Here is a 24,245-nt window from a genome sequence, read left to right as displayed (position 1 = left end):
TAACACCAGACACCGACGTTCATCAAGTCTGGGAATTCTGCCCTGAATCAGGAATTCTAAGGTGGAAATGGCTCATCAGAGTTTTCGGGATAACCGTTTCCATAAAAAACATAATTCTGATCTTCTCATGAGAATTCAGGTTAATCTGGGTGCTGAAATTGGGATTTGGGGTTTTTTTTTAATTAGTTGTTCATGTAATTTGTTTTCCAATTTTGGAAGAATTGGTTCTCTGCTGTTGGGATTTCCATATAGTTCTCTCTCTGTCATCAACAGGTATTTTTTCTGTTAATTTTCACTTATTTGATTTCTAAATCGAGTCTAGTTCTTGCTTTTTCTTGCTAGATGGTAGATCGGTGCAGTTCTATTTTCTCTTGATTTTAGATCGGTTCATCTGCTTTCTAAAAAGAACTTGAAGACATGAGATCGGGTCTGGTTCTATTTTGGACCACAAAGTTTTGGTTAGATTTAAGATCACTTTTAGGCTATATAGGTGGCATAATTATTGGCAAATGAAAACTTTCGGCATAAATTTACAAGAAAGATAATGATATACCTCTTTTCTCCTTAATTTAAAGTTTCGTGGTTATGCAATTTGACTTCTCGGTTTGTGGATATCTTCTTATTTGACGTTTTAAACTTTACGAGTTTACAGCAGTGCCTTGAAGCTTGTTCGTTCAATGGTCGTATTGATCTTTGAACTTTATATTTGAGGTTTATTCTCTTCTAAATTGATTGAACATTCCGTAAGCATTGTTGAGTCATTGGCAATGAGAACAATATCTTGCTCGCTTTTTCGGTTAATTAGCATTTTCCTAGATTTTTAAGATTATTATTGGAGTAATATATTTTAGTGTAATCCATGCATTTCATATTTCTTTCCGTCATTGCATCGGTCTTGTTTTAAATTGCCAATTATCGGTTCACTATATTTTCTATTATTTTATGGCAATATTTTTGATGACTACATTTACCCCATCTCAAAGAGGGAAATATGATGCACCACCAATAGAAAACGCAATTGCTCTGCATCGTGATTGGAAGAGAACAAAGTTCTTTTTGAATCATGAAGCACTTCAACAGTAAAAAGTGATTGGTTTTGGTTTTCGTTGTCTATTGCAAATAAATATCAAGTTCAATTTTCTCTTTTTTCCTGGAACAATGGATTCATTTCTTCAAGCAAATTTTGATATTTAATGTCTTAACTTAAATGGAATGAATCATAGAGTATGAACAAAAATATATTTGTTGTAGATCACTATCATAATAAATTCCAGGATGTTATGCATGCAAGGCAAAATCAATGTAAACGCTATGCAGAGTCGGTTTAGTATACTCTTGGTTTAAGTTGGTTTATCCTCGTGACTTTCATTTTCTTCCTCTATGTCCTCTTTCTTTTCCAATTGAGCGAGTCATCAAAGTCGAGCGAGACACAAGTTTCTCGAAGCCTCTCGCACAATTGTAGAAGTAACAAATGAAGAAAACTCACTATCGAGTTGAGATTCCAGATATTGTGTCAGTATCATCATGTGTTGATCGACTCTACCACCAGTGTGAGCCTCTGCATTGATACTACCCATGGTCCAATTTTTCGGTAAGTATCATGCTTTTATTAAAGGAATGATATCTTTCACACTTTCGAAAACTTGACAACTATGCTATTTAGCAATATACGAATAGCAATCCAACTTTAGTGAGTATTGTGCATTCTTCCTTTCGATTCTTGACTCATGGGAATCTCTAAAGCGGATGGCTTGATGCTATCCGCTTAGTTTACACAATTTATGCAAGAGGTAAGACCGATGTTCTCGCTTGATATCATTACAAGCTAATTATTGTGTTGAGCTTACATTTTGTCCAAGTCCTTTATATCATCTTCGATTTTGGTCTTGTATATCATCAAATATTTTGGAATAATGTAAGGTTGAGCTAACTTTTATGTCAAATTATTCATTTGGCATTTAGATGATAATATATTTCTTCTGTTGCTTATAAGGCATTTCCATTCTATCTTCACTAAGACTTGAGAGTTTATTTTTCTTAAAAAGTAAATATATCTAGGCATCTACCATGTTGTAATTGCTGCGAGCTTTGTTTTTGATCCTCCATTGTTTTTGCTTTTTTTTTGGGGGGGGTTAATCTGCTGTGTTTCTGCTGTTGATGGAGTCTTTGCTATAAACTCATCATGGTTAATCAATTTGGATAATTGAAACAATTTCATCTATTGAAAGGTTTGGAAATTTACTTAATCAATCCAAAATTCGAAATGAATAAGAAATCTATATCCAAGCCTACTTGCTTCTCTAAAATAAATTACAATTATTTGTACATACTAACTAATATTTTCTCAAAAGTAACATATATTTTTGGCTAAAATAATTTACAATTATTCAATACTTGTTTTTTAACACAATTACAAATAATTTATTTGATATTAGTTTTTTCAATTTATAACGATCAATATTGTAGCTTAATAATTGAGTATTATTATAAATAAATCATTGCAATATATGTAAAAATAATTTTGAGCACCATTAGCTCTACTCGTAACATCAAAAAGGAAAAACTTAATCATTTTTGGAAAGATTTCAACTTAAAAAATCAATTAAGATATGATAATCAAAGTATTGTAATTAAGTTAGTTAAGTTTAAAATTCCGTGTGTTAACTTGATGGTTAAGGTGTTCACTGCTTCAGGTGTGACTTGAGTTTAAGTAGCACCCTCTTCTTGTAATTAAGAAAATCAAAGTATTGTAATTAAGCTCGTTATTGTTAGGGATTTACCCTCTTTTTGTAATTCACCAAAAATGGTATATTTTAATTTACCACAACGTGGAAAATAAATTTAAATCAATTTCAAAATATTTTAATTAAAATTTTAAGGTTTATATATATATATATTATATTAATTAAAATTTTCTATTAGTTTAATTATCAATTTAAACACTAAATGTTAATTTGAAGGATCAAAATTTAAATACATCTATACTTATTGCATGGTACAACATAGATATGAATGTATTAAAAATAGTAAATTTTAATTACACTATATGCTTCTTTTTTGTACGGCTAACATGTCTATGTTATAGCTACACTACACAAGTGCATTTAAAATTTGGGTTAAAATTAGATTTTAGTCATTGTAAGAAGTTGTGTATTTAGTTCGTATAATTTAATTTAATTAAATATAGTATTTGTACTTTTGATTTAATCAATTTTAATTTTTGTATTTTTAAAATATAAAATTTTAGTCTTGATCCGAATAGTAACAATTAAATCTATTTGATTAAATTCAATTACTAGTCATTTAGTCTAGTATAGTTGTAGATTTAGTCCATCTTTTCCAATTGAATTATTCTAAGTCTTTATAATTTTTGAATTTTGGAATTTCGGTCTCGGCGTAAATGACAATTGTTAATCCATTAATTAGATTTTTAGTGAGTAATATGTGGAAATAATAAGTTGACATGGTATTACACATATGCTAATATGTTTCTTGTGTCAAACTTTGGAAATAACATAACATAACTTAATGAATTAAACAATTATCAATTAGTGAGGATTGAAATTTTAAAATTCAAAAATATAGGACAAAAAAATCAAATTAAAGTATAAGGACTAAATTCATAACTTTTACTAAGTACAAGGACTAAAAGAAGAATTTAACCTAAAGTTTACATATGATTTAAATATACCCCGCATCATATTTGAGATAACACTTAAGCTGACATAAGGATAATGGAAAGACCTAATTGATGTAATATTTATACTTTGAGGATTCAATTCAAATATTTAAAAGTTTAAGGATCAATTTAAAATCGAGATTATAGGTTGGGATTTATTGTGGAGTTAAACCCTTTTTTAGTTTAGATTTTCCTTTTCCTTTTTCCTTTTAGCAAAAATTTGTACCAAATTCAGTTGGCTCAAAGCGGTCTCCATTTTCAATCACAGTAGCAGCAGCAGCAGCCGCAATGTAAGCTTTCAACTACACTACAACTTTAACAATTTCTTTCTTCCTTTTCTCAATTGCTTTCCTTTGCTTTGGTTGGTAAACAAGAAATTGAATTCAAATCTTCTTTTTCTACGTTTTTTAATAAATATATATTAGTCAGCTAATAAGATCTTATTGTTAGATTCTAGGGTTCAAATTTAACCCGAATTTTTCAGAAAACCTAGTTTAACTGTGCTACCGAAATGAAATTATTGTGTTTTGTTTTAAATTTTCGAGTGAACGTTGTGAAAAAAATTAGGAACAATTCAAGGAAAAATTTTCAGTGCCCCCTGTACTTGATACTTCAAATTTTATTAGTAAAGCCCGGCTGCAGGTTCTGCTAATAATTGAAACTCTGCCAAGGTGACAGGTAAGGTAAGGCTGTGTGTGAATTTCATATATGTTTTAGTTCATTGCTTGAGTTTTATTGCTGCTATTCTGCTCTGCTGCAGCAGGAGCAGTTAGGATTAAGAAAAGAATAACTAGTTATTAATTTCACCGTCCTAGTGGATGTGCATGGAACTTGTTGTGTTGAAAGAACTTGATTTTCATGTTCCTTGATCTTGTAGAGGCTATGAATGGTGTAAAAAGAGGCGCCAGCTGAAGTTAAGAGAAGGTATTATTGTATAATATTTATTGCCGCTTTTTCTTTTCCATAAAAACGAAAGTATAAACATTGGCATAGGCTTCATATGGCTGCTAATGATGCTTTCTTTCTCTTTGTTTTCAGGTGTCTTTTCTGAGCATGATAGGTTTTTCAAACAAGTTCAATGTTTTCCATGGAAATAGATCTTGAGGTGCCTTCAAAAGAACAAGAGAAGTTAATTCCTGGATCAGATGAGAATAGTGATGTCCTGGACGCTGCAGAGGAAATAGATGAGGAAGATAATAATGGAACTCCTGCAAGCAGTGAGCATGCTGTGGAAGCCTGTGAACCAAATTTGATAGAGAGTTTTACTGGTTGTGAGGACAATGTGGATGTGACTACTGTTGAAGCAAATGTTCACGAAGGTGCCATTTTTGAGCCTCAAAATGGTCTGGAATTTGAATCAAAGGAAACGGCATATGCTTTTTACCGAGAATATGCTCGGTCTGTGGGATTTGGAATCACAATAGTTTCTAGTCGTCGTTCAAAAAGATCTGGAAAATTTATTGATGTAAAAGTTGCATGTTCTAGATTTGGAAGCAAGCGTGAATCTAACACAACTCTTAATCCTCGATCATGTCCAAAGACTGGCTGCAAGGCACGCATGCATATAAAGAGGAGGCAAGATGAAAAATGGGTAATCCATAGTTTTGTAAAAGAGCATAATCATGAGATTTGTCCCGATGATTTTTACTATGCTATCAGGGGAAGAAGCAAACAGCCTGGTGCTGTGTCATGCCAAAAGAAAGGCCTGCAGTTGGTTCTAGACGAGAAAGATGTAGAATTGATGCTTGATTTTTTTATGTGCATGAAGGATGAGAATCCAGGTTCCTTTTATGCAATTGATTTCGATAACGAGAAATGTGCAAGGAGTGTGTTCTGGGTTGATGCAAAAGGTAGGCATAATTACAGTCACTTTGCTGATGTGGTATTTTTTGATACCTTTTTTGTTAGAAACAAATACAGGATTCCTTACATTCCTATTATTGGAGTAAATCATCACTTCCAGTACATGTTGCTTGGATGTGCCCTCATTGGGGACAATACTACATCAGCTTTTGTTTGGTTAATGCGTTCATGGCTTAAAGCAATGGGTGGGCACGCTCCTAAAGTGATACTTACTGATCAAGACAAAGTTTTGAATGAAGCTGTTGCTGATGTGTTTCCTGACTCTCGCCATTGTTTCTGTTTGTGGCATGTACTAAGTAAATTTCCTGAACATTTGGGTTGTATTATGAATCAAAAGGAGAATTTCATAAAAAAGTTTAATAAATGCATATATATGTCTTGGACGCATGAACAATTTGAAAAGAGATGGTATAGGATGGTTGACAAGTTTGAGCTGAAGGAGCATGAATGGGTTCTTTCATTATATAATGATCGGGAAAAGTGGGTTCCTATTTATATGCGGCATATATTTTTAGCTGGAATATCTACAACCATTCGATCTGAAAGTGTTGCATCTTTCTTTGACAAGTTTATGCACAAAGCAGCTACATTCGGTGAGTTCATTGAGCAGCTTAAATCATTCTCACTAGAGTTGTATGAAATGGAAGCCAAAGCTGATTTTGAAACCCAAAGTAAACAACCTGAATTGAGATCTGTCTCAGCTTTTGAGAAGCAAATGTCCATGATCTATACAGATACAGTGTTCAAGAAATTTCAGGCTGAGATTTTGGGAATTGTGTCTTGTCACTTACAGAAGGAAAGCGAAGATGAGGACAATGTTGTCTTTCGAGTTGATGATTTTGAAGAACGTCAAAATTTCCTTGTAGCTTGGAGCAAAAGAGAATTTGATATATGTTGTTTATGCCGTTCATTTGAATACAAAGGATTCCTTTGTAAGCACTCCCTCCTTGTTCTCCAAATGTCTGGTGTTTCTGACATTCCATGCCACTATATATTAAAGCGTTGGACACAAGAGGTGAAGATTAGGCAAACTCTAGGTGAAAAATCAAACAGGCTTCATTATCGTGTGCAACGTTTCAATGATCTGTGCAAGCGAGCCATCAAATTGGGTGAAGAAGGTTCTTTATCTCAAGAAGCATATACTATTGCACTACAGGCATTAGAAAAAGCCTTGAAAAATTGTGTCAGTGTGAACAACACTGGAAAAGGTGTTTGTGAGCCAAGCACGTCATCTGTTCATGGTCTTCTTGAGACTGATGCGGAGAATAATTGGAATGCAACAACCAAGTTGTCTAAGAAGAAGAAAGCATGTAAAAAGAGGAAGGTTTGTTTAGGCTCAGTGTTTGAAATGCAGATTCTTCAACTATATTTTTGGCAATATTGTATGGGCCTTTAGAAATAGACTATTTTTCTATTGTAGGTTCATTTTGATTCGGAAGGAGTATCTATGGGACAAGACAGCTGCCAGCAAATGGTTTGTTGCCCATCTTACATATTTTGACTGAATATAAGCAATTGATTGCAACATTAGCATGAAAAATATTAATCCTCATCTTTGATTTTGCGTAACAGACAAGCTCAAGAGCCAATGCGCTAGATGGTTGTTCTGTTTCTCAGCAGGACATGCATGGGATGGTATGGAATATCCTTTATACAAATGTAGTGGTTTGTTATGATGAAGCTGATTAGCCGTATGATTTCATTTTTGGTATCTAACACAACTTTTGTAGGATGTAAGCTCTAGAGCCCCAACTCTTGATGGCTGCTATGGTGCTCAACAAAATATTCAAGGAATGGTATGGAGTTTCTTAATGATCACATTATAATGACATGCTTTTTCTGCCTTCAAATGGTAAAATGTAAGGCCTCTAACCGTGTTTATCTTGATTATAAATAGCCTTATTGGTTTCTACTTTCTGCAGGGACAATTGAACTCAATTTCTCCGTTTCGTGGTGGTTATTATTGCAATCAACAAAACTTATTAGGGCTGGTATGTCCCAACTGTTGGGATTTTCTGGCATAATGTTCTGAAAGCAATATAGTGCTCTAACCTTATGCTTTTTTAACTTAATAATTATCTATAGGGACAGCTACATTCTCTAGCAGCCAGTGATAATCACTACGGGAACCAACAGAATATGCAGGTACTGAGACTAAACCTGCTGCTGGTTACTGCCCTCGTTTCTTTTGCTGATTTTGTTTGATGAAACTATTTCATTTTACATATAAATTGATTCAGAATCGGTTAATTTATCCCCCATGGAACATTGTTGCAGGGTCATCTTCCCTTTAGAGCACCAGCCATGCAGGGTTTTGACATTCAAGAAGGCCTGCAAGATGAGGTACGAACTTTCTTAGGATAAAAATCAGTAACGGTTTGCTGTGAATAATGATGGATGCCTTTTATCATGGATTCATTACTCTGATTGCAGGAGCGACCCCTGGACTCGACTCATTTTCTCGGCATTGCATCAAAGCATCTTCATGATAAGCTCCTTTCCTAGTAGCTGCAAATAGTAACATTTCTGTACATTAATACAACGAAAAAGACAATATTAACATCATGATATTGGTAGGATACGTTAGAGTTTATTCCTTTAGGGTTGCCCAAATTCACAAGTCGAGAATATTTCCTTATTTTTTTTTTCTGGAAATGAAAACCCCAGTAAGCTTTCTAATGAACTTGACAGTTAAATCCAAGTTGCCAATGCTATTTGAAGAATTTAGTGTTACTGGTATTAGGTAAAAGGTAAAGGTTTTTAAAAAGAAGGGGAAAAAAACACTTCCTGCAAGCAAAACCATGGAGCTTAATTGTTTAAGGAAAATAGTAGTATAGTAAGCCATAGAAATAAAATCATCTTAAGTTGATTTGCCAAAAGTTCATTCATCCAAAATAGCTTTGAAGTGTTTGGAAAACATTCATCTGCTGTAAACTCTTCTCGAGTTGGAATAATGGAATATGGCTTTGAAACACATCATGCTACTTTCATTCACATTAAATTCTAAACGATTTTGAATTTAATATTTGGAATAAATGGATACTGATATTTTAATTCGAATGAAGTTTAGAACAAAATAAACCTAAAATATTAACAATAATAAAAAAGCCACAAGTAGTCGTTATCTATTTATCATCTTTCATATTTTTATTAAAAATTCTAGAGATAATGTCACCTTTGGTGCTTAGGGGTGGTGGTAAGGCGTTGTAAGGATTTTGGTACTGTGAAATTTAATTTCTGATTTTTAAAATTTATAAAATTTTAAATTAATACATAAATAAAATTATATTTTATCTCTCTAAAAGGATAAAATTTTTATTTAATTTTTAAAAATTATAAAGATATTATGATATTATATTTTAGCTCTTATAAAATTATATAGTTTAACTTTGACCTTGTTAAAAATTATAAAACATGAAGTGAGAACGAGAGAAGAAGCGAAGAGAAAGGGACAAACGGCATAGGGATTTTGTTAGCATTTTGAGAACCTTATATATATATATATATATATATGTGTGTGTGCTCTTATATATATATATACATGAGTGATGGCAATATTTTCTTGTTGAATTGGTTGGTTATTGAATGGTATGAACCTGCTAAGTTGAATGATTTTGGTATGACTTTGTGATTTTGAATCATTGTTATAAGGTGCTTAAAATGGTCAATTTATATATGCTATATTAGATAGAGTTGTGAAAAAAATTGGTTTCACCCATGTTGGTACCATACATGCATAAAATGTTTAATGTGGTATTTAAACTATCAATATGTATTTTATTATGGTACCTGTATTTTTATAAAATGTCTAATGTGATACATGTACTTTAAAAATGTCTAATATGATACGTGAACTATTAATGTAATGTTAACATCGTGAATTGTTAAACTAGCCAATGAAAATTCGGCACCTATAATTTTTCCCAACACAACCCTAACGACATGATTACTGGTGTTACACATAATTACAAATGAACAGTTCTTTCCAATCAAGATTCACAATAATCGAATAACCAGGACAGTGTGAAGTGATAAAAAACAAATAAAAAGCACAATTAAAGGTTCATCTAAGAAACAAGTCGGGATACCTATATTTAAGCATTGCATCAGCTAGAATTGACTTTAGATGGTTGCATTTTCCATGTACAATTAGAGTTTTTCTTGGCATCCTTCTTAAATCAAAAGATTGGCTTGTGATTTTGACATCATTCACCCATAACTTATGTTAAAAGAAGTATATAAAAATGTAATTATTAAAATTAAATGAAGTTTGATTAAAATAATAAAATTAAAATTTTAGAAATGTTGAAATATTGTAGTATTTTATACAAAAATATTAAAAAATCATCATGATAATAATATTGATTACTTTTAAAAAAGGATTTTTAATTATTTCTAAAATGAATTAAGATTTTCAAGAAAATAGATGTAAACAAAAATCAATTAAGTCGTTTAAAAGAAAAGGATAAAGTAACATTTAGGAAATAAATTTTCCAACTTGGTTTGTGGAAATTTTTGTCTTCATTAGTTTTGGAATTTGATAGCTTTTATTGAATTGGTTTCTCAACTTGAATTCCATTAAAGTATAGCAACATGACACTTTGTAGCACATCATTGTTTGAAAATTTTAAAAAAGTATACAAATTTTAAATTTTCAAGTGATAACGATACCTAATCTCAAAATGCCATATCAACATGCTTTTATGGAATCCAAATTCAATGACCAAATTGAGAAAAACTGTCAAGTTCTAAACTAAACATAGACAGAAAAATTTCAAAACCAAAGTGAAAAATTACCAAATTCAAATATTATAAATTATTAATTATAATTTTAAAAAATTATATATTATATAATTTCATTCATATATTATGTAATTAGTACCTATAAAATTAAATATATATACTAGTTAAATATTAAAAAAATTGTAAATTATTTATCCCTATTGGCACGGGTTCAAATTGTGTTATCTCATCCCAATATTGTATAATTTTTTTTCTTTTTAACTTTTTTCTTAATAGTGAATTTAACAATACTTAAAACTCATATTTAATATATATAATATATATATATATATATGATGTACATGAACACTTCTAACAAGATTCCGCCTTTGCATTACCTCTGGTTTTCATGCAAGTGAATGGTCAGAGGGAAAACATGTATGTTTGATATTTTGCCAATAATCCTGTAATCTTTCTTCTTTTTCTCTTTTTTTCTTTTTTCCAGCAATCTGAATCAATCTCTACCATTTGTAGAGTAAACCCATATATTTAATTTCCTTTTCAGTAAGTCCAAAAATACGTTGTACACTTTCTATAAGTTTAGATACAAAGGTGAAGAACAAATATCAATAGCCATTAGACCTCCTCTTTAGCTTGCACCACAATCCATTCTTGGTGTGAATTGTTGCTCCTGTAACTAGCTCCACGGATTCAGGAGATCCTCTTAGTTCCACATCAAACTTTTGCAACAACATGGCTAATGCCACAGTTGACTCCATGAGTGCGAATTGATCTCCCACGCACTTTCTCGGTCCCCCGCCGAAGGGTAAGAAAGCAAAATCAGATATAATCTGGCAGTTGAAAATAATGACAAACATGCATATAAGAAACATGAATTTTGAGCATGGTGTGGTTTGATTGAATCATTGAGTTTATGATGATAAACCTCATTAGGATATAATGCTCCGGGGCTCCGAGACGGGTCAAAACCAGCCCATCCTTCAATGCCTTCACTCTCCTTTTGTACCCGAAACCTCTCTGGAACAAAATCATGGGGCTGGTCCCAAAAATATGGAGATCTATGAAGATTATATACCTGAAAGAATTATGTTTTCAAAGATGATGTCAATGGAAACGCAGATAGGACTGAGAACAAGAAACTTTCTGAAAGGGTTTATGAAGAAGCAAATACTGGTTTAACTCACAGAAATGAAGATGTCAGTCCCAGCAGGAATGGTGTAGCCATCTTTGTCACCTTTGTAACCACCTGTCAATAAAAACTTAGCTTTTAAGCCCAAAATTAAGGAATCCATTTACACCCAATTTGAAGCCACTGATATATGTTGCAGCAAATGGCTTCTCCTTTTTTTTTTAATCATTTAAAAATTTCATATGCTTTCATCTTACTTTCCCTAGATCACCATGTAACCCTCCTCATATAGTCACATGATCATAAGTTTCAGTTATTTCCAACTCTCTTATTTTCCTTCCATTAATCTTTTTCAGCTCTTTAATCCATGAATGTTCACCCTTATAATCGCCTTCTCCTACATAAATGACCTATATGCTAACAATTTCAAGCAATAACTGCACATGCTAAATATATCAGCTCCAAAGAGTAACATAAATCTCCAACAATATGTTGCTTGTTAAAACCAAATCCAAGAGTTTGAAACCCGTGAGAGAGAGTCTATATGAGATATACCTGGTAATACAACTTCTTCAAGTGCACGTCTGATAAGCAATGGAGGTTGAGGATATAAACGAAGAGACTCTACGATAATAAGTCTTATGTACCTAAAGGGAACGGCAGAATCCAAAATAACATTATACTTTGAAAAGATCCAATATACCTGTAACCGATCAAATGGAAATGATTGGCTTTGTGTGTAAGTAATAGGGAACAAATAATAGACATCTTATTTGAAACATTAGTGTCAACTTAAGACTGCATGGTATTTTGTTAACATATATTGAAGCTTACTCAACTTTGGGCATCAAAGGCAAAAAAAAAAAAAAAAAACGAAGAAGAGAGTACAATTTGACCACTAAACCCGATAATAATATTTTAATAATAATGTCTGTCATAATTACATATAACATGCGTTAGCCCCTTTCAGCATGCTACTTATCATGTCACAGGCTGCACTAGTGGACTTTTAGAAGCTAATCATAGCATAGAACGAGGAGCAGGAAGTTTTCATCAAAGCGGTGCTTTGGAGACTTACTCTAACTTTTTAATTGATTCAAAAGTTGGACTCTCTTGGCCTAGAACTGAATCGACCTCCGCTTGAGCTTTTTTAATTTTAGACGGGTTCTGCATTTTCACCAAAATACCACACATAAGTATGGCTAAAAATAGTGATATATATTGTCCAAAAGTTGGTACTAGGAATCATACTTGTGCAAGAAGGAAAACAGCCCAAGTAAGAACAGCTGCAGTTGTTTCATGGCCAGCAATAAGCATCGTCATTAGATCATCTCTCAGCTGTTAAAAAAAAAGGCCACAGGGTTGAATAAAGCTCAATGCTAAATTCCAGTTTCATGCATAATTCAGAAATGTCAAAAGATTTATTGTTTAGTGGCAGTTTGAACCAGCCAAATAATGTTTCTACACCTATATTGAATGAGAAAAGGTATTTATGCTGCCCAAAATAACATCAACAAGAAGAGAAAACATATGATATTGAGTTAATCCTATTTTTCGAAATACAAATCAGCGAAGGATAATTTACCTGACGATCATCAACATCAGCTCCCCTCATGTCCACCAAAAAACGCAAAACACTTGCATCCTGAAGTCATTATAGTTACGATATCTAAATTTCAAAAGGGACTCTAAAACATATGACCACCCATCTATAGAAGGAACAGGAAACATTTAGTTGAAGGACACTTCAATGAGGATGTAACTGCACCTTAATATTCAAGTAGTCCCTTTGCTGCAGCTTTTCAACATCCGCTTCCTGCCATCAAGCATTAGCAATATTCGACATTTAGTTTATATTGGACATGCTAGAAAGATTAACCAACTTTCATTGCATACTCCAAACAATGGTTTTCAGTAAAAAAACATGAACAGAAAAAAACATGGCTATCAGTAAAAAAAACAATAAAGAACCCAAAACTAAACAAAAATGAAGTTTGGGGAAGGGGATCGGGATTCTTAAAACAAATAAGTCAGACTGAGTGTGAGAGTGAGAGTGACACTCATTTATGGATTAAAGCCAAACCTGTCTGCTATCTTTTGCATTTCTGATGAGTCCATCAAGGCAGTCATTGATGATCTTAAGGTCATAGTGGAACTTCCGTTGTCTAGGTACCACCCACCTTGCCAGAGGAATTTTCCAGTATGGGATGTAAAAGGTAGATCTATGCTCAGCTTCAAAGAGAGTACCATACACTGCCTGCAATGTTGTTCAGAAAGGTGAGTAGGAAACTAGACCTTAACTGTGGCTCAAACCATAATGATATCATGCAATGTAACCTGCACATGTGAGGTTATAGTAAAGTTTAAGCTTAATACCTAAATATGGAATTATTCAATCAGAAAAACTTCAAAGATCTTTTTGTTGCAAACTTCTGTTTATCACAGCAATAGTTAACTATTAGACATTAAAATGGAGAAATCTACTGTTTTGATCCAGCTAAAGGGAAAAAATTGCTTGAAATATTTTGTATTGTTGGGGAGTTCCTTTGCCAGAAAGAGACTGTTTACAGACAAATTTGTACCTTAATGTCTCAAACAGGATCATATCCACACTTAGGACTAGGGCATTTTAAATCCTCTCTGCCCTTGCATTTTCTGATTATTGATCTTTCCTTCTCTCTACTAAATTATAGGTTTAGTCATTATCTATAGCAAAAACTAAAGCAAGTTAAAGAACAGATTACAGGACTGAATCACAAATGAGCAGGACTCTACTCAACAAAGCCTCACTTCAGAGTTAACCAACATCAAGTAATATTTCCCCCATCTTCAGCAAAATCCTTATTTTTATAAATTCATAATTTAGCCACTGTTGTCTCAAAACTTTAGTTGAAACTTTTTTGTAGTTTCCTAGTCCTAATTAGCACCTCAGTCCACAATGCCACAGACATCCAGAAACTGTACACCCAGCTGTGCCATCGACATCCTTTCTCAGGCCTGTAATGGATGTGTTAAGGTGAAGGATCCAGGAAAGAACATATAAACTATAAGTTGTAATTCACATGGGACAGGATAGTAACAAGAAAATCTCAAATTTGCTCTTCTGGTTCTGATGGGAAATTTGCAGTATAAAAATTTGCCATACATAGAGAGGGTTGAGGAAGCAGCTAAATTTGAGCAATTAATGATGATAAGAATGATTTCATGGTAAATCACATGACTCTTTGAATTTAGTTGCAGGCACAGGTATGGCACAGGCATAGCAAAGAATATTAGCCAATAAGGCTTGCCAACTACATCACTGCAAAATATAAATGTGACAAATAGGATAGAAAACATTTTAGTTTAATATGTGCAGGAGTTTATTATTTTACTCGGCTAACGGTAAACCATTAATTAAAAGAAATAGAGTACCATGCTGAGGTGCTCCGCAAGGGATAAATGCAACAGAATTGAAGATTTCCAGAAAGTATTGTCGGACCTGAATTACAGGAGATTCTTTTGTAACAGAACCGAAGTCATAGTTGAAGACACCGAGTCCAATAATATCCAGAGCTAAGCTTGAAAATTCTGCTTCAAGGTCTAACTCAATTGCATCTCCTCCACGTGAACGTTCTCCATCTAAAAGCTTTTCAAATTTTTCGGTTGTTCGTCCTGAACAATCAGTGAATACTTTGACCATAGCTTCCAAGTATAGTGCATGGAACCCAGGAGCAATAACTGCATATTTTTAAAACAAATTAAACATTACCAAAAATATTACTGGTAAGAAAATATTTTTTTTCACCTCAATAGAAACAATAATCATAAATTTTGAAAGCCATGAATATCTCCAGAAACTACAATAGTTTAGAATAAATTTAGAATATTATATTTAGCTCAAGTTTACTAGGTCCAGATATTAGGTGTTGACAATACAAATCATGCTCTCCGACTAGTCTACTCGAATGAATGCCATGTTTATGGAACTTACCCCTTTCTTTTCTCTCTTATATATATACCAGATGAGACACTCTAAGGCCACTCTACTTAACTCTATCAAAATCCTTTAGAAAATTTTCTTCCATTTCTAAAATCTTGATATCTTCTTGGAAATATTTTAATCCGTCTTTATGCAAAATTCAAAGCCAATATGAGCGGTGGAAGTAGGATAGACAATCACACAAACACTTGAAACATGTATAGTTTTTTTTATCATCGAAAAGAAAGGATTTTGAGCAGATATGCATGTTGACCAAATATGATGGAACAAAACATGTGATGCATTAAAAGAGAAATATATAGACATTCACAAAAAAACACCTCAAATTCAAAATGAGCATCAAGAGAATAACAAATCTAAGGATTTATTAAAATGTTAAAGAAGGAACCTGGAAAATGAAGTTCATAATAAAGTTGATGAAATTGCGGTATGTATATATATATGTATGCATGCATGCATGAATGTGTATGTGTATGTGTGTGTATACATGTTCTGAACTAATCAAATTTGTATTACCGAGTCAGTCTGAAAGGAGCAAGTGTTGGTTTTTTACTTTTAAGTTCCCTAAATTTGAGCCACTGGGTATATAGTTTCAAGATCACAAGTGTGTGCTTAAAATAAAGCAATAAAAGCAAATAAAAAAAAAAATCATAAATGCTGAAGATAACTATCAGTCAGAGAACAAAAGAAGTGCCATTTGTTCCCATTATATGCAGATAAACTTCAACAGCAAATAACATAAATTTCATACCTCTTCTTCTTTGTTTCCATGTGTCCAGGTCAGCAGGTATAAGTCCTTTCCCCATTATCGGTTCTAGTATATCAGCAAGAACTCCCTATGAAAATATCGAAATTTTGGTAAATGGATTCAAAAATTTAATCAAGAAAAAAAAACATGGTGGATGACAAGCTAAGCAATTGCTTGGCTCATTGTATTTGATTATTAGAAACCTCACTGATTATATTTATTTATCTTTCAATGTCAAAGAGTTCGTAATAGTATTCAACAGGAAAATGTGGCAGAAAACAAATCATGTAAAGGCCTCATTTAGATGAGGTGCTACAAAGTCCATTTCATTAGTCTGCATCTAACATCATAGTTGATAATCAACTATAGAATAAGAAAACAGAACTCAGTCTTTTGATGCATAGGTTTCTACTGAAAACACAAAGGAAACAGAAACTTTTTTTATGCCAGGTTAGCATATAAAAATGTCTTAACATGATACAGTTAGGGTCAAACAGGAAATGAAAAATTAAAGTTTTTGAAGGGCAAGGAAATCAATTACCAAGATGTAAAAATTGGTACCTTGTCAAAGGAAAACGCATTTTCGCGAAGAATATGCTTGACAACAATAGGATCTGATACAACAACAAAAGCTTTTGGTCCAAAAGCAAGTTTATACACCGAGCCATGCTGCCACATCAATTAAGATATTAAACAAAAGTAAAAATCAGAAACCTCAGATCATCAAGAATGATAAGCAACAAAAGGACTATAGTGCATGACAATGGGAAAATAAAATTGAGCCACAAGGTTACACAGCATAATAACTGTTATGATTCACATATGTATTAGCAACTAAAATTTTCCGGACAATCCAACATTTAAGACATGAGATTTCCAATCAAATTCTCATATCCAAATCTTGGGACGGGGGCTTATGGTAGCTATGGTAATATAGGACACAATACGATTGCATGATATGGAAAAAAACTAAAAACATAATACAAACACGACATGGAGAAAGAAACACGAACACACACTAACATACAAACATGCCAAAATCTTTATGACGGGAAATTATTAACTTGTCAAAACTTATATAAATATAAAATAACTTAAAAACACAATTATGACACAAGAAAGGACACAGAAACAGAATGAATTGCCAGGTCTAGCTTATGGGATAGTAGAAGTCACCTTTGTGTCAAATTCCAATAGGCCATCAGTTGTAGTAAGAAAAACAAAACTATTGGCAGCTCAAAAGTTCAATTGAACCTCTACCAACTTCCAATCATATAAAACATTAGAAGATGCATGCATGGGGGCAGAACCAGAAGAAGCAGAGGTGATCACATCACAATAAATTCAACATAGTATCAAATCATTAATAGTACCTATATTAAAAACTTGAAAAAAATAAAAAAGAGTAAATGAAGTACAGTACCTCTAAGAACCAATCATACAAAGAGAAGAAGAGAGGTCGACCAAACAAATCAGAAACAGCACCTTCAGCAACAGGCATAGAACCAAGACTTCCTCCACTTAGGAAATTGGTAAGAAGGTTGCTTGCATTATCCAAGAGATTCCTTTTAGCTTTAGGTTCTTTGGTACTTGTGGATTGACATCTGCAAAAAGAAATTCAATCAAAATACGATCAATAAAACAAATCCAAATCCGAACCGTTCTCACTCCTAAACTTCACTTACAAGAAAATATTTGACAAAAGGAAGTACCCACCACCTACTTTGCACCTTTCAACTTACCTGATGGCAGCAAAGGCTTTTAGTTTTGGGTTGAGAAATGAAGGAGGTTTTGGGACACCCAAAAACATGAAATCACTGGTTCGTAAACTTCCATGAATGGCAGGTGAGGAAAGGTGCAGAGATGAAACGGCTGCTTCCATTGGGAATAAGGCAGGCAGCTACTTTGGGTGGTTTTTGGTCGTCTGAGTGTCAGTGGAGAAAGCAGAGATTAAGATAATGGATTATATTGGCGTTTGTGGGAGATGGTCATGTTCCATTCCATGTGCCCAACACTTTCCACTAATGTACCCCAGAGTATTTATATTTTTGTCACATTTCTAAAGTGTGCGCCCAATTGTGGTGTTTTGATTGGGTTTTTGCTTATTTTTATTGTTTCTCTAACAACCTTTTTAAACTTATTTTTAACTACACACCTAATTTCATAAGATATTTTCAATGAAAAATTTTCTAGAAGCTTGAAAATTGTTTAAAAGTTAACTTTATAAATGAAAGTGCTAACATAAAATATTAATAAATATTAATTGAATTCGATGAAATGAATAATTATCGCATCACAAATGTGATTAATTATTTTAATATTTTTTTAACGTATACAAACCCCATAAAAAAAGGCTGATATTAAGAAGCTAGTTTGGGAAATTTCATGCAGCAAGATTGTGAGTATAAATTATAATATGCGAAGCGGAACAAAGGTTGTGTAAGAGGTGACATCAGATTAGTAGTTAGAAATCAGAAATGGGGCATGTAGGCTGTAGCAATGCATAAGCTCAGCTGACGAATCGTGTCATCTATTCTGTTCCCACCTTAAAATTTGCCCATTGGAAGGGAAGGATAAGCTTCAATTCCATATTTGGGTGCCGATTGGAGGGGTTCCATAAGCTATTTTGTTTATTTTGTAAGGGAATGACATAAAAACAAAAAAATATTTTAATCATTCAAACTATATGAATTTATTACTTTAATTTATTTAATCTCATTCAAACCAAAATCTTTTATTAATGATCATTTTTAAACAAAAAGCCGCTTAATAGAATTAAAATGAAAATCAGTCTTAAATAAAATTATTAGGTAAATCATTTTTATTATATTATCTATGATTTCAATAATATTTTTGCCTGAGGAGGTTCTACCCCATAGAAACGCTCTTTAATGGAACTTTAGCTTTAGCCGATTGTGATCAAGAAACCACCAATTTCATTTGGTGGGCTAGGAATGCCTGACTTATCAATTTATCCAGTAATCTATTGGGGGCTCATGTAGCCCATGCCAGATTAATCATATTCTGGGTCAGAGCAATGAACCTATTTGAAGTGGCTCATTTTGTTCTAGAAACATTTATGTACCAATAAGGATTAATTTTACTTCTCCACTTAGCTACTTTAGATTGGGGTAAGTTCAGGTGAAGAAGTTATAAACACCTTTCCATATGGATGATATGGTAGGAAGGGATTACTTAATAATTTCTTGATACAATGGTAGTATTGTTGCATAAAAACAACAAGGGAGGCCATAAAGTCTGCCATGTATACTAAACGTAGCTAGTTGTCACATTACAGTCATCCAAAGATAAATCAAACCGAAGACTAAAACCCCTTCTAGCAAAGGCATCAACGCACTGGTTCCTTTCTTTGAAGACGCGGAAAACCCAAATTGGTGGAATTTATTTAGTATAGTCTTGCAATAAACCACAATAGGATCGAGCAATGGATTTTTCACATGAGAATTCTTAAGGCGACTTATAACAAATGTAACATTAACATCAACAATAAGGTTTGAAATGCTAAGTTGTTTTGCAATGCAAAAATTGTCACAAAAGGCCCATAACTTGGCAAACATGTTAGTTATTGTACATAAAAAGCTGTGGGAACTTGATATTTAGCCTCCACTGCAATCCTGAATGATAGCTCCAATACCGTCAACTTAGGGTTTCTAATCGAAGAACAATGATAATTAAGTTCGTACCTACCCAAAGGAGAGGGTTTCCATTTGACTTTAATAAAGGAGGGATGAATGCATTGTTTAATGTTATTATAAGGCAAAAATTCCCTTGCAAGGGAAGTGGCTTTTGGAATAATGGAGTCTTGACAAAAGGGATAGTTAAAGAACTTGGAATTTTTATAAAGCCAAAGTTGTCTTAGAAGATGAAAGAAGATTACAAACCATGGAATATTCGTCGAGTTTGAGGCAGGGGTGAAGCCAAAAAATTTTTTTAGGGGGCCGAAATTAAATTGTATATTTTTATGATAGTAAAAATGCAATTTCACCATTTTAAGATCTATATCTTTATAATTTTAAAGGATTGAATCAAAATTTTATCATTTTAGGGTGGGAGTGCAATTTTACCTTTACTAATTTAAATTTTTTATAAATTTTAAAGGGGCTTAAATGGAAAGTTTTCCATTTTAGGGGGGGTTGGGGCCCCTACCAACCCCCTGGCTACGCCCCTGGTTTGAGGTTGCAGTAAGGTTAATCTTCAACCATTCATTGAAGCCAAGAGAGAAAGAATTCACAATAGCTTAGGGAATTTGTGTTGGAGTATTTCCCAAAATCAATAATGAGATCATTGTAATGACATACATATTTTTCTAGTTTATTAATAAGGATATCGTCATTATTATTTTGAGTCTCTATTTATGTGTTTTAAATAAACTTATTAATAATAATATCATGAGAATAATATGATTACTCTTAGATGTCCTTAATCAAATATTATTATAGGCTTGGACAAAAATAATACATTAAGAGTACTGTGTGGTTGATTGATGACAAGATGTTGTCATGGATATGAGATATCAAATCAACACATGGATACATGTTAGAAGAACATCGTATTAGACTGACCCACCATGAGAATGTTTTTTGGATTATTATGTAATAGTCGCGACAATTTCATTGTGATAATGGTAGTTATGATCTTTAAACTTGAGGTCATCATAGTTCCAACATCGAGAGTCATATACTTTATACAATCAAATGTCTTCATAAATGATTGTATTACAAAGCCAGTTATTGGGTATACCACAAAAATATTTTTTATCTTTGAGTATTATATGTGTTGTAGCACTATCTGCAAGACACATGTCTCTATTGATTTTGGGTCCATCGAAATTTTGTTGAATATTCATATTCTTCATAAAAAAACAAAATATAATAAGAGAAATATTACAAATATTTATTAAATATATAAATTATTCTTTATGCAAGAAAATAAAACATACTTAAAACAACATAAAAATGTCAAAATAACATCAATTTTTCTAATAATTCTCAAAGAAATCGCCACATCTAGTTGAGTTATATTGTTAAGGTATTATATTTATCACCCTCGTAAGCATGGTCAGTTTTAGCATTATAGTGAATATCTTCATCTTTTGCCTCCATTTCATCATTTTGGGATAACAAATTTGTCTCCATATGCTTTCCCTTCTTTTTAATGGATGCTTGATAAATTTTCACTAATTGCTCAGACGTACGACAGGTACATGACCAATGCCCCTTCATACCACATCGGTAGCATATATTCTCAACAATCTTTGAAGAATTATTTTGACCGCTTTTTTCTTATCTTTCATTATTATTCTTTTTCTGGTGGTTAGAAGTATCATTATTATGACCACCATGACAACGATTACTAGTACGTCCTCGACCACGTCCCTATTACGTCCACAATCACGACTGCGACCTCTATATTTTCTATTTTCATAATTATTGTGTACTGCTACATTCACTTTAGGGAATTGTGCAAAACCAGTGGGACGAATTCCATAAATTTTCATTCACAGCTCATTATTTTGTTCAGCCACCAAAAGGCATGAAATCAATTCAGAATATATTTAAAACCTTTTCCACGGTATTGCTGCTGCAGGAGCACATTAGTAGCATGAAAGGTTGAAAATGTTTTCTCTAACAAGTCCTCATCAGTTATGTTTTCTCCACATATTTTAGTTGAGAACTAATTTTGAAAAGTTCTGAATTGTATTCACTTACAGTCTTAAAATCTTGCACCTGTAAGTGCATCCAATCATAACGAGCTTTAGGGAGTATCACCGTTTTCTGATGGTCAAATCGTTCTTTCAAATTATTCCACAACTCAAGAGGGTCTTTCACAATGAGATATTCCACTTTTAATCCTTCATGTAGATGATGACAGATGAAAATCATTGCTTTTGCCTTGTCTTGATTAAATGCTTCTTTATCTGCTAATATAGTATTTCCTAGACCTTTAGCATCTAGGTGAATTTTAGCATCTAACACCCATGAAAAATAATTCTAGCTTGAGATGTCTAAAGCCGCAAATTCAAGTTTGGCAAGATTTGATATTATAACCACGTATATAGTTTAACGAGTTATACGGGCAAATTATATAAAGTCGAAATGACGTGAACTTCGGTATGAACTCATAGAAGCTCGTGCTGATAACGTATTATAAAAAAGCAAATAAAAGAACACTTAAAGTAAATAGAGAATTTTCTTGTATCTTCCTTTCATTTACAAAAGAGTTCTATATATAAGCCATTGACATTCAATGCAACATAAATAAATGAAGCTTATTTAACTGCTTCATTAACACGTGCATTAAGCATCTTTAATAATGAATAGGGTTTTAACTCATTACTTTCGTAAATGTTTAAAGGTTATAGACATCCATTTATAGTATATATTATTTTTCTTTACCCAATGCACGAGATTAAAATTTTTTAATGTTTAGTCATACTATTAATAAGAAAATTGCAATTTAAGATTGTAAAAATAATTTATATTAGATTAGTAATATTTTTATATAGTAAATAAAATGATTAGTAAATATAGATAAATAATAATAATAATTACACTTTTATCATGGATTCATTCCCTTACTAAAATTGATGGCATCCGACATATATTTAAGACTTGGTTATCGTTTTATGTATGAGTAAAGAGAGCATTTATTTCAAAAGTTAAAGTAAAGAAGATTTCTTTTATTTCATACCATAATAAATTATTTTTATTCAGTTTGTGACTAAGTTTTCAAAGGGGGAAAACTTGGTGGAAGAGTAAATCTAGATAAATGTGTAGGAGTGGACCTACAACATAGTGAGTTAAGCTTAAATCACATATTGAACTATTGATTTATAGTGGATTACTTTCTGCACAAAGCCCTATAGACTTATGATTGGATGGGAATAGTGTATATAAAATTAACACAAAAATAAATATTCAATTAAACCTCAAAATAATGTCCACTACTTATTCGATAACTATAAGTGCACGATATCATAGTCAAATAATAATTACAACAAAATATATCCATATGGATGTATTTTGATGATCAAACCATAGGAAATTATGTGAATGGTTTCAACTAATTAACTCGACTCACTAACTAAATTATTATTATAAGTTAGAATGCAACAAAACAAGTTAATATGAATAGTTCATAAAAGAATGTAATGGTTAAAGTGTTGGAAAAAATTGGTTTAGAAATCGATTTTGTGGCACATTGGAAAATTAAAATTTGTCCAAAAACTAAGTGGTTATGATATTTATAGTGATAAAACCTTTATAAAATCCATACCCGTGTTTTGAAATAGGTAGTCTAAGTTGTTTCCTCGACTCTCTACCAATAAATCTTCTCTGCTACTCTCAAACATTAGGTTGCTTAGAGTTTGAGTTCTAGCTCACAAACAAATGAACAAAATGAAAAATTTATTAATGTTCCAGTGGGGAATATCAATATCTCTTTACGAGCTAGAAAAAAAAAACAAACTCTCTCGAACTTAGTGTTGGAAAATATGAACATTAGAAAAAGGTAATTACATGTTAATAAATGTAATTACATGTTATTATTACTATCATGATAGGTTAGCCCAAATTAAAAGTGATCTAATTTGGTTAAAGTTTTATTGGGCTTTAATTATTAAATAAAGTATGGATCAAATATGTGTAGATACTCTAGTAATTAAGTTCTAATCAAATTCTAATTAATGATGGGCTAATTAGGAATTAGAGCTAATATGCCAAAGTTATAAATATTAGGGTTATGGTCCCCAAATTACATACAAGATATATTTTCTAACATCCCATCATTAGGAAAGAGAACAAATATTCTCTGAATTTCTTGTGTGCTAATTTGGAAGATCAAATCCCCAAGATTCAAAAAACTTCAAGGAATTCATGGATTCAGGTACGCTTTCGCATCTAGTTTTTATTCTTTTTTTTTCTTGATGATTGGACATGACAGATCTTGATTTGTAATTTCTTAAGTTTTATATCATATCTTAATTTATGATTCTTACAAGTAGTATCAAAGCCTCATCATATCGAATCATTGGGAATTGATTAATGTTCTTCATTTAAATGATTGATTCATGAAATTTCAT

General features: G+C 32.4%; 2 protein-coding genes across 3 annotated transcripts; one reads left to right on the top strand and one right to left on the bottom strand.

Moving 5' to 3' along the window:
* The first annotated feature begins 3,842 nt into the window (after positions 1–3,842).
* On the top strand, positions 3,843–8,243 carry LOC105802119 (protein FAR1-RELATED SEQUENCE 2). Of its 2 annotated transcripts, XM_012633584.2 has the most exons (10): positions 3,850–3,969; positions 4,557–4,603; positions 4,718–6,866; positions 6,963–7,016; positions 7,115–7,177; positions 7,273–7,338; positions 7,465–7,533; positions 7,628–7,687; positions 7,820–7,885; positions 7,976–8,243. In XM_012633584.2, exons 3-10 carry the CDS (start codon positions 4,758–4,760, stop codon positions 8,045–8,047), a joined length of 2,559 nt encoding a protein of 852 aa, XP_012489038.1. In that variant the 5' UTR covers positions 3,850–3,969; positions 4,557–4,603; positions 4,718–4,757; the 3' UTR covers positions 8,048–8,243. The 2 variants fall into 2 exon arrangements, 1 of the variants encoding a protein (XP_012489038.1); XR_001136110.2 differs by lacking the exons at positions 7,273–7,338; positions 7,465–7,533; positions 7,628–7,687; positions 7,820–7,885; positions 7,976–8,243 and having other exon boundaries at positions 3,843–3,969; positions 6,945–7,016; positions 7,115–7,178.
* Positions 8,244–10,774: 2,531 nt separating this feature from the next.
* On the bottom strand, positions 10,775–18,169 carry LOC105802137 (cytochrome P450 97B2, chloroplastic). Its single transcript, XM_012633607.2, has 14 exons — positions 17,887–18,169; positions 17,568–17,748; positions 16,706–16,813; positions 16,148–16,232; positions 14,896–15,134; positions 13,498–13,671; positions 13,183–13,230; positions 13,000–13,059; positions 12,666–12,752; positions 12,493–12,581; positions 11,970–12,061; positions 11,470–11,531; positions 11,211–11,360; positions 10,775–11,115 (listed from the first exon to the last, which is right to left on the bottom strand). Exons 1-14 carry the CDS (start codon positions 18,024–18,026, stop codon positions 10,891–10,893), a joined length of 1,740 nt encoding a protein of 579 aa, XP_012489061.2. The 5' UTR covers positions 18,027–18,169; the 3' UTR covers positions 10,775–10,890.
* Between the last annotated feature and the right edge of the window lie 6,076 nt (positions 18,170–24,245).

The sequence above is a fragment of the Gossypium raimondii genome, chromosome 7 (assembly GCF_025698545.1).
Source record: "Gossypium raimondii isolate GPD5lz chromosome 7, ASM2569854v1, whole genome shotgun sequence".
NCBI lineage: Eukaryota > Viridiplantae > Streptophyta > Magnoliopsida > Malvales > Malvaceae > Gossypium > Gossypium raimondii.
This window is presented reverse-complemented; position numbering and strand designations above follow the sequence as displayed.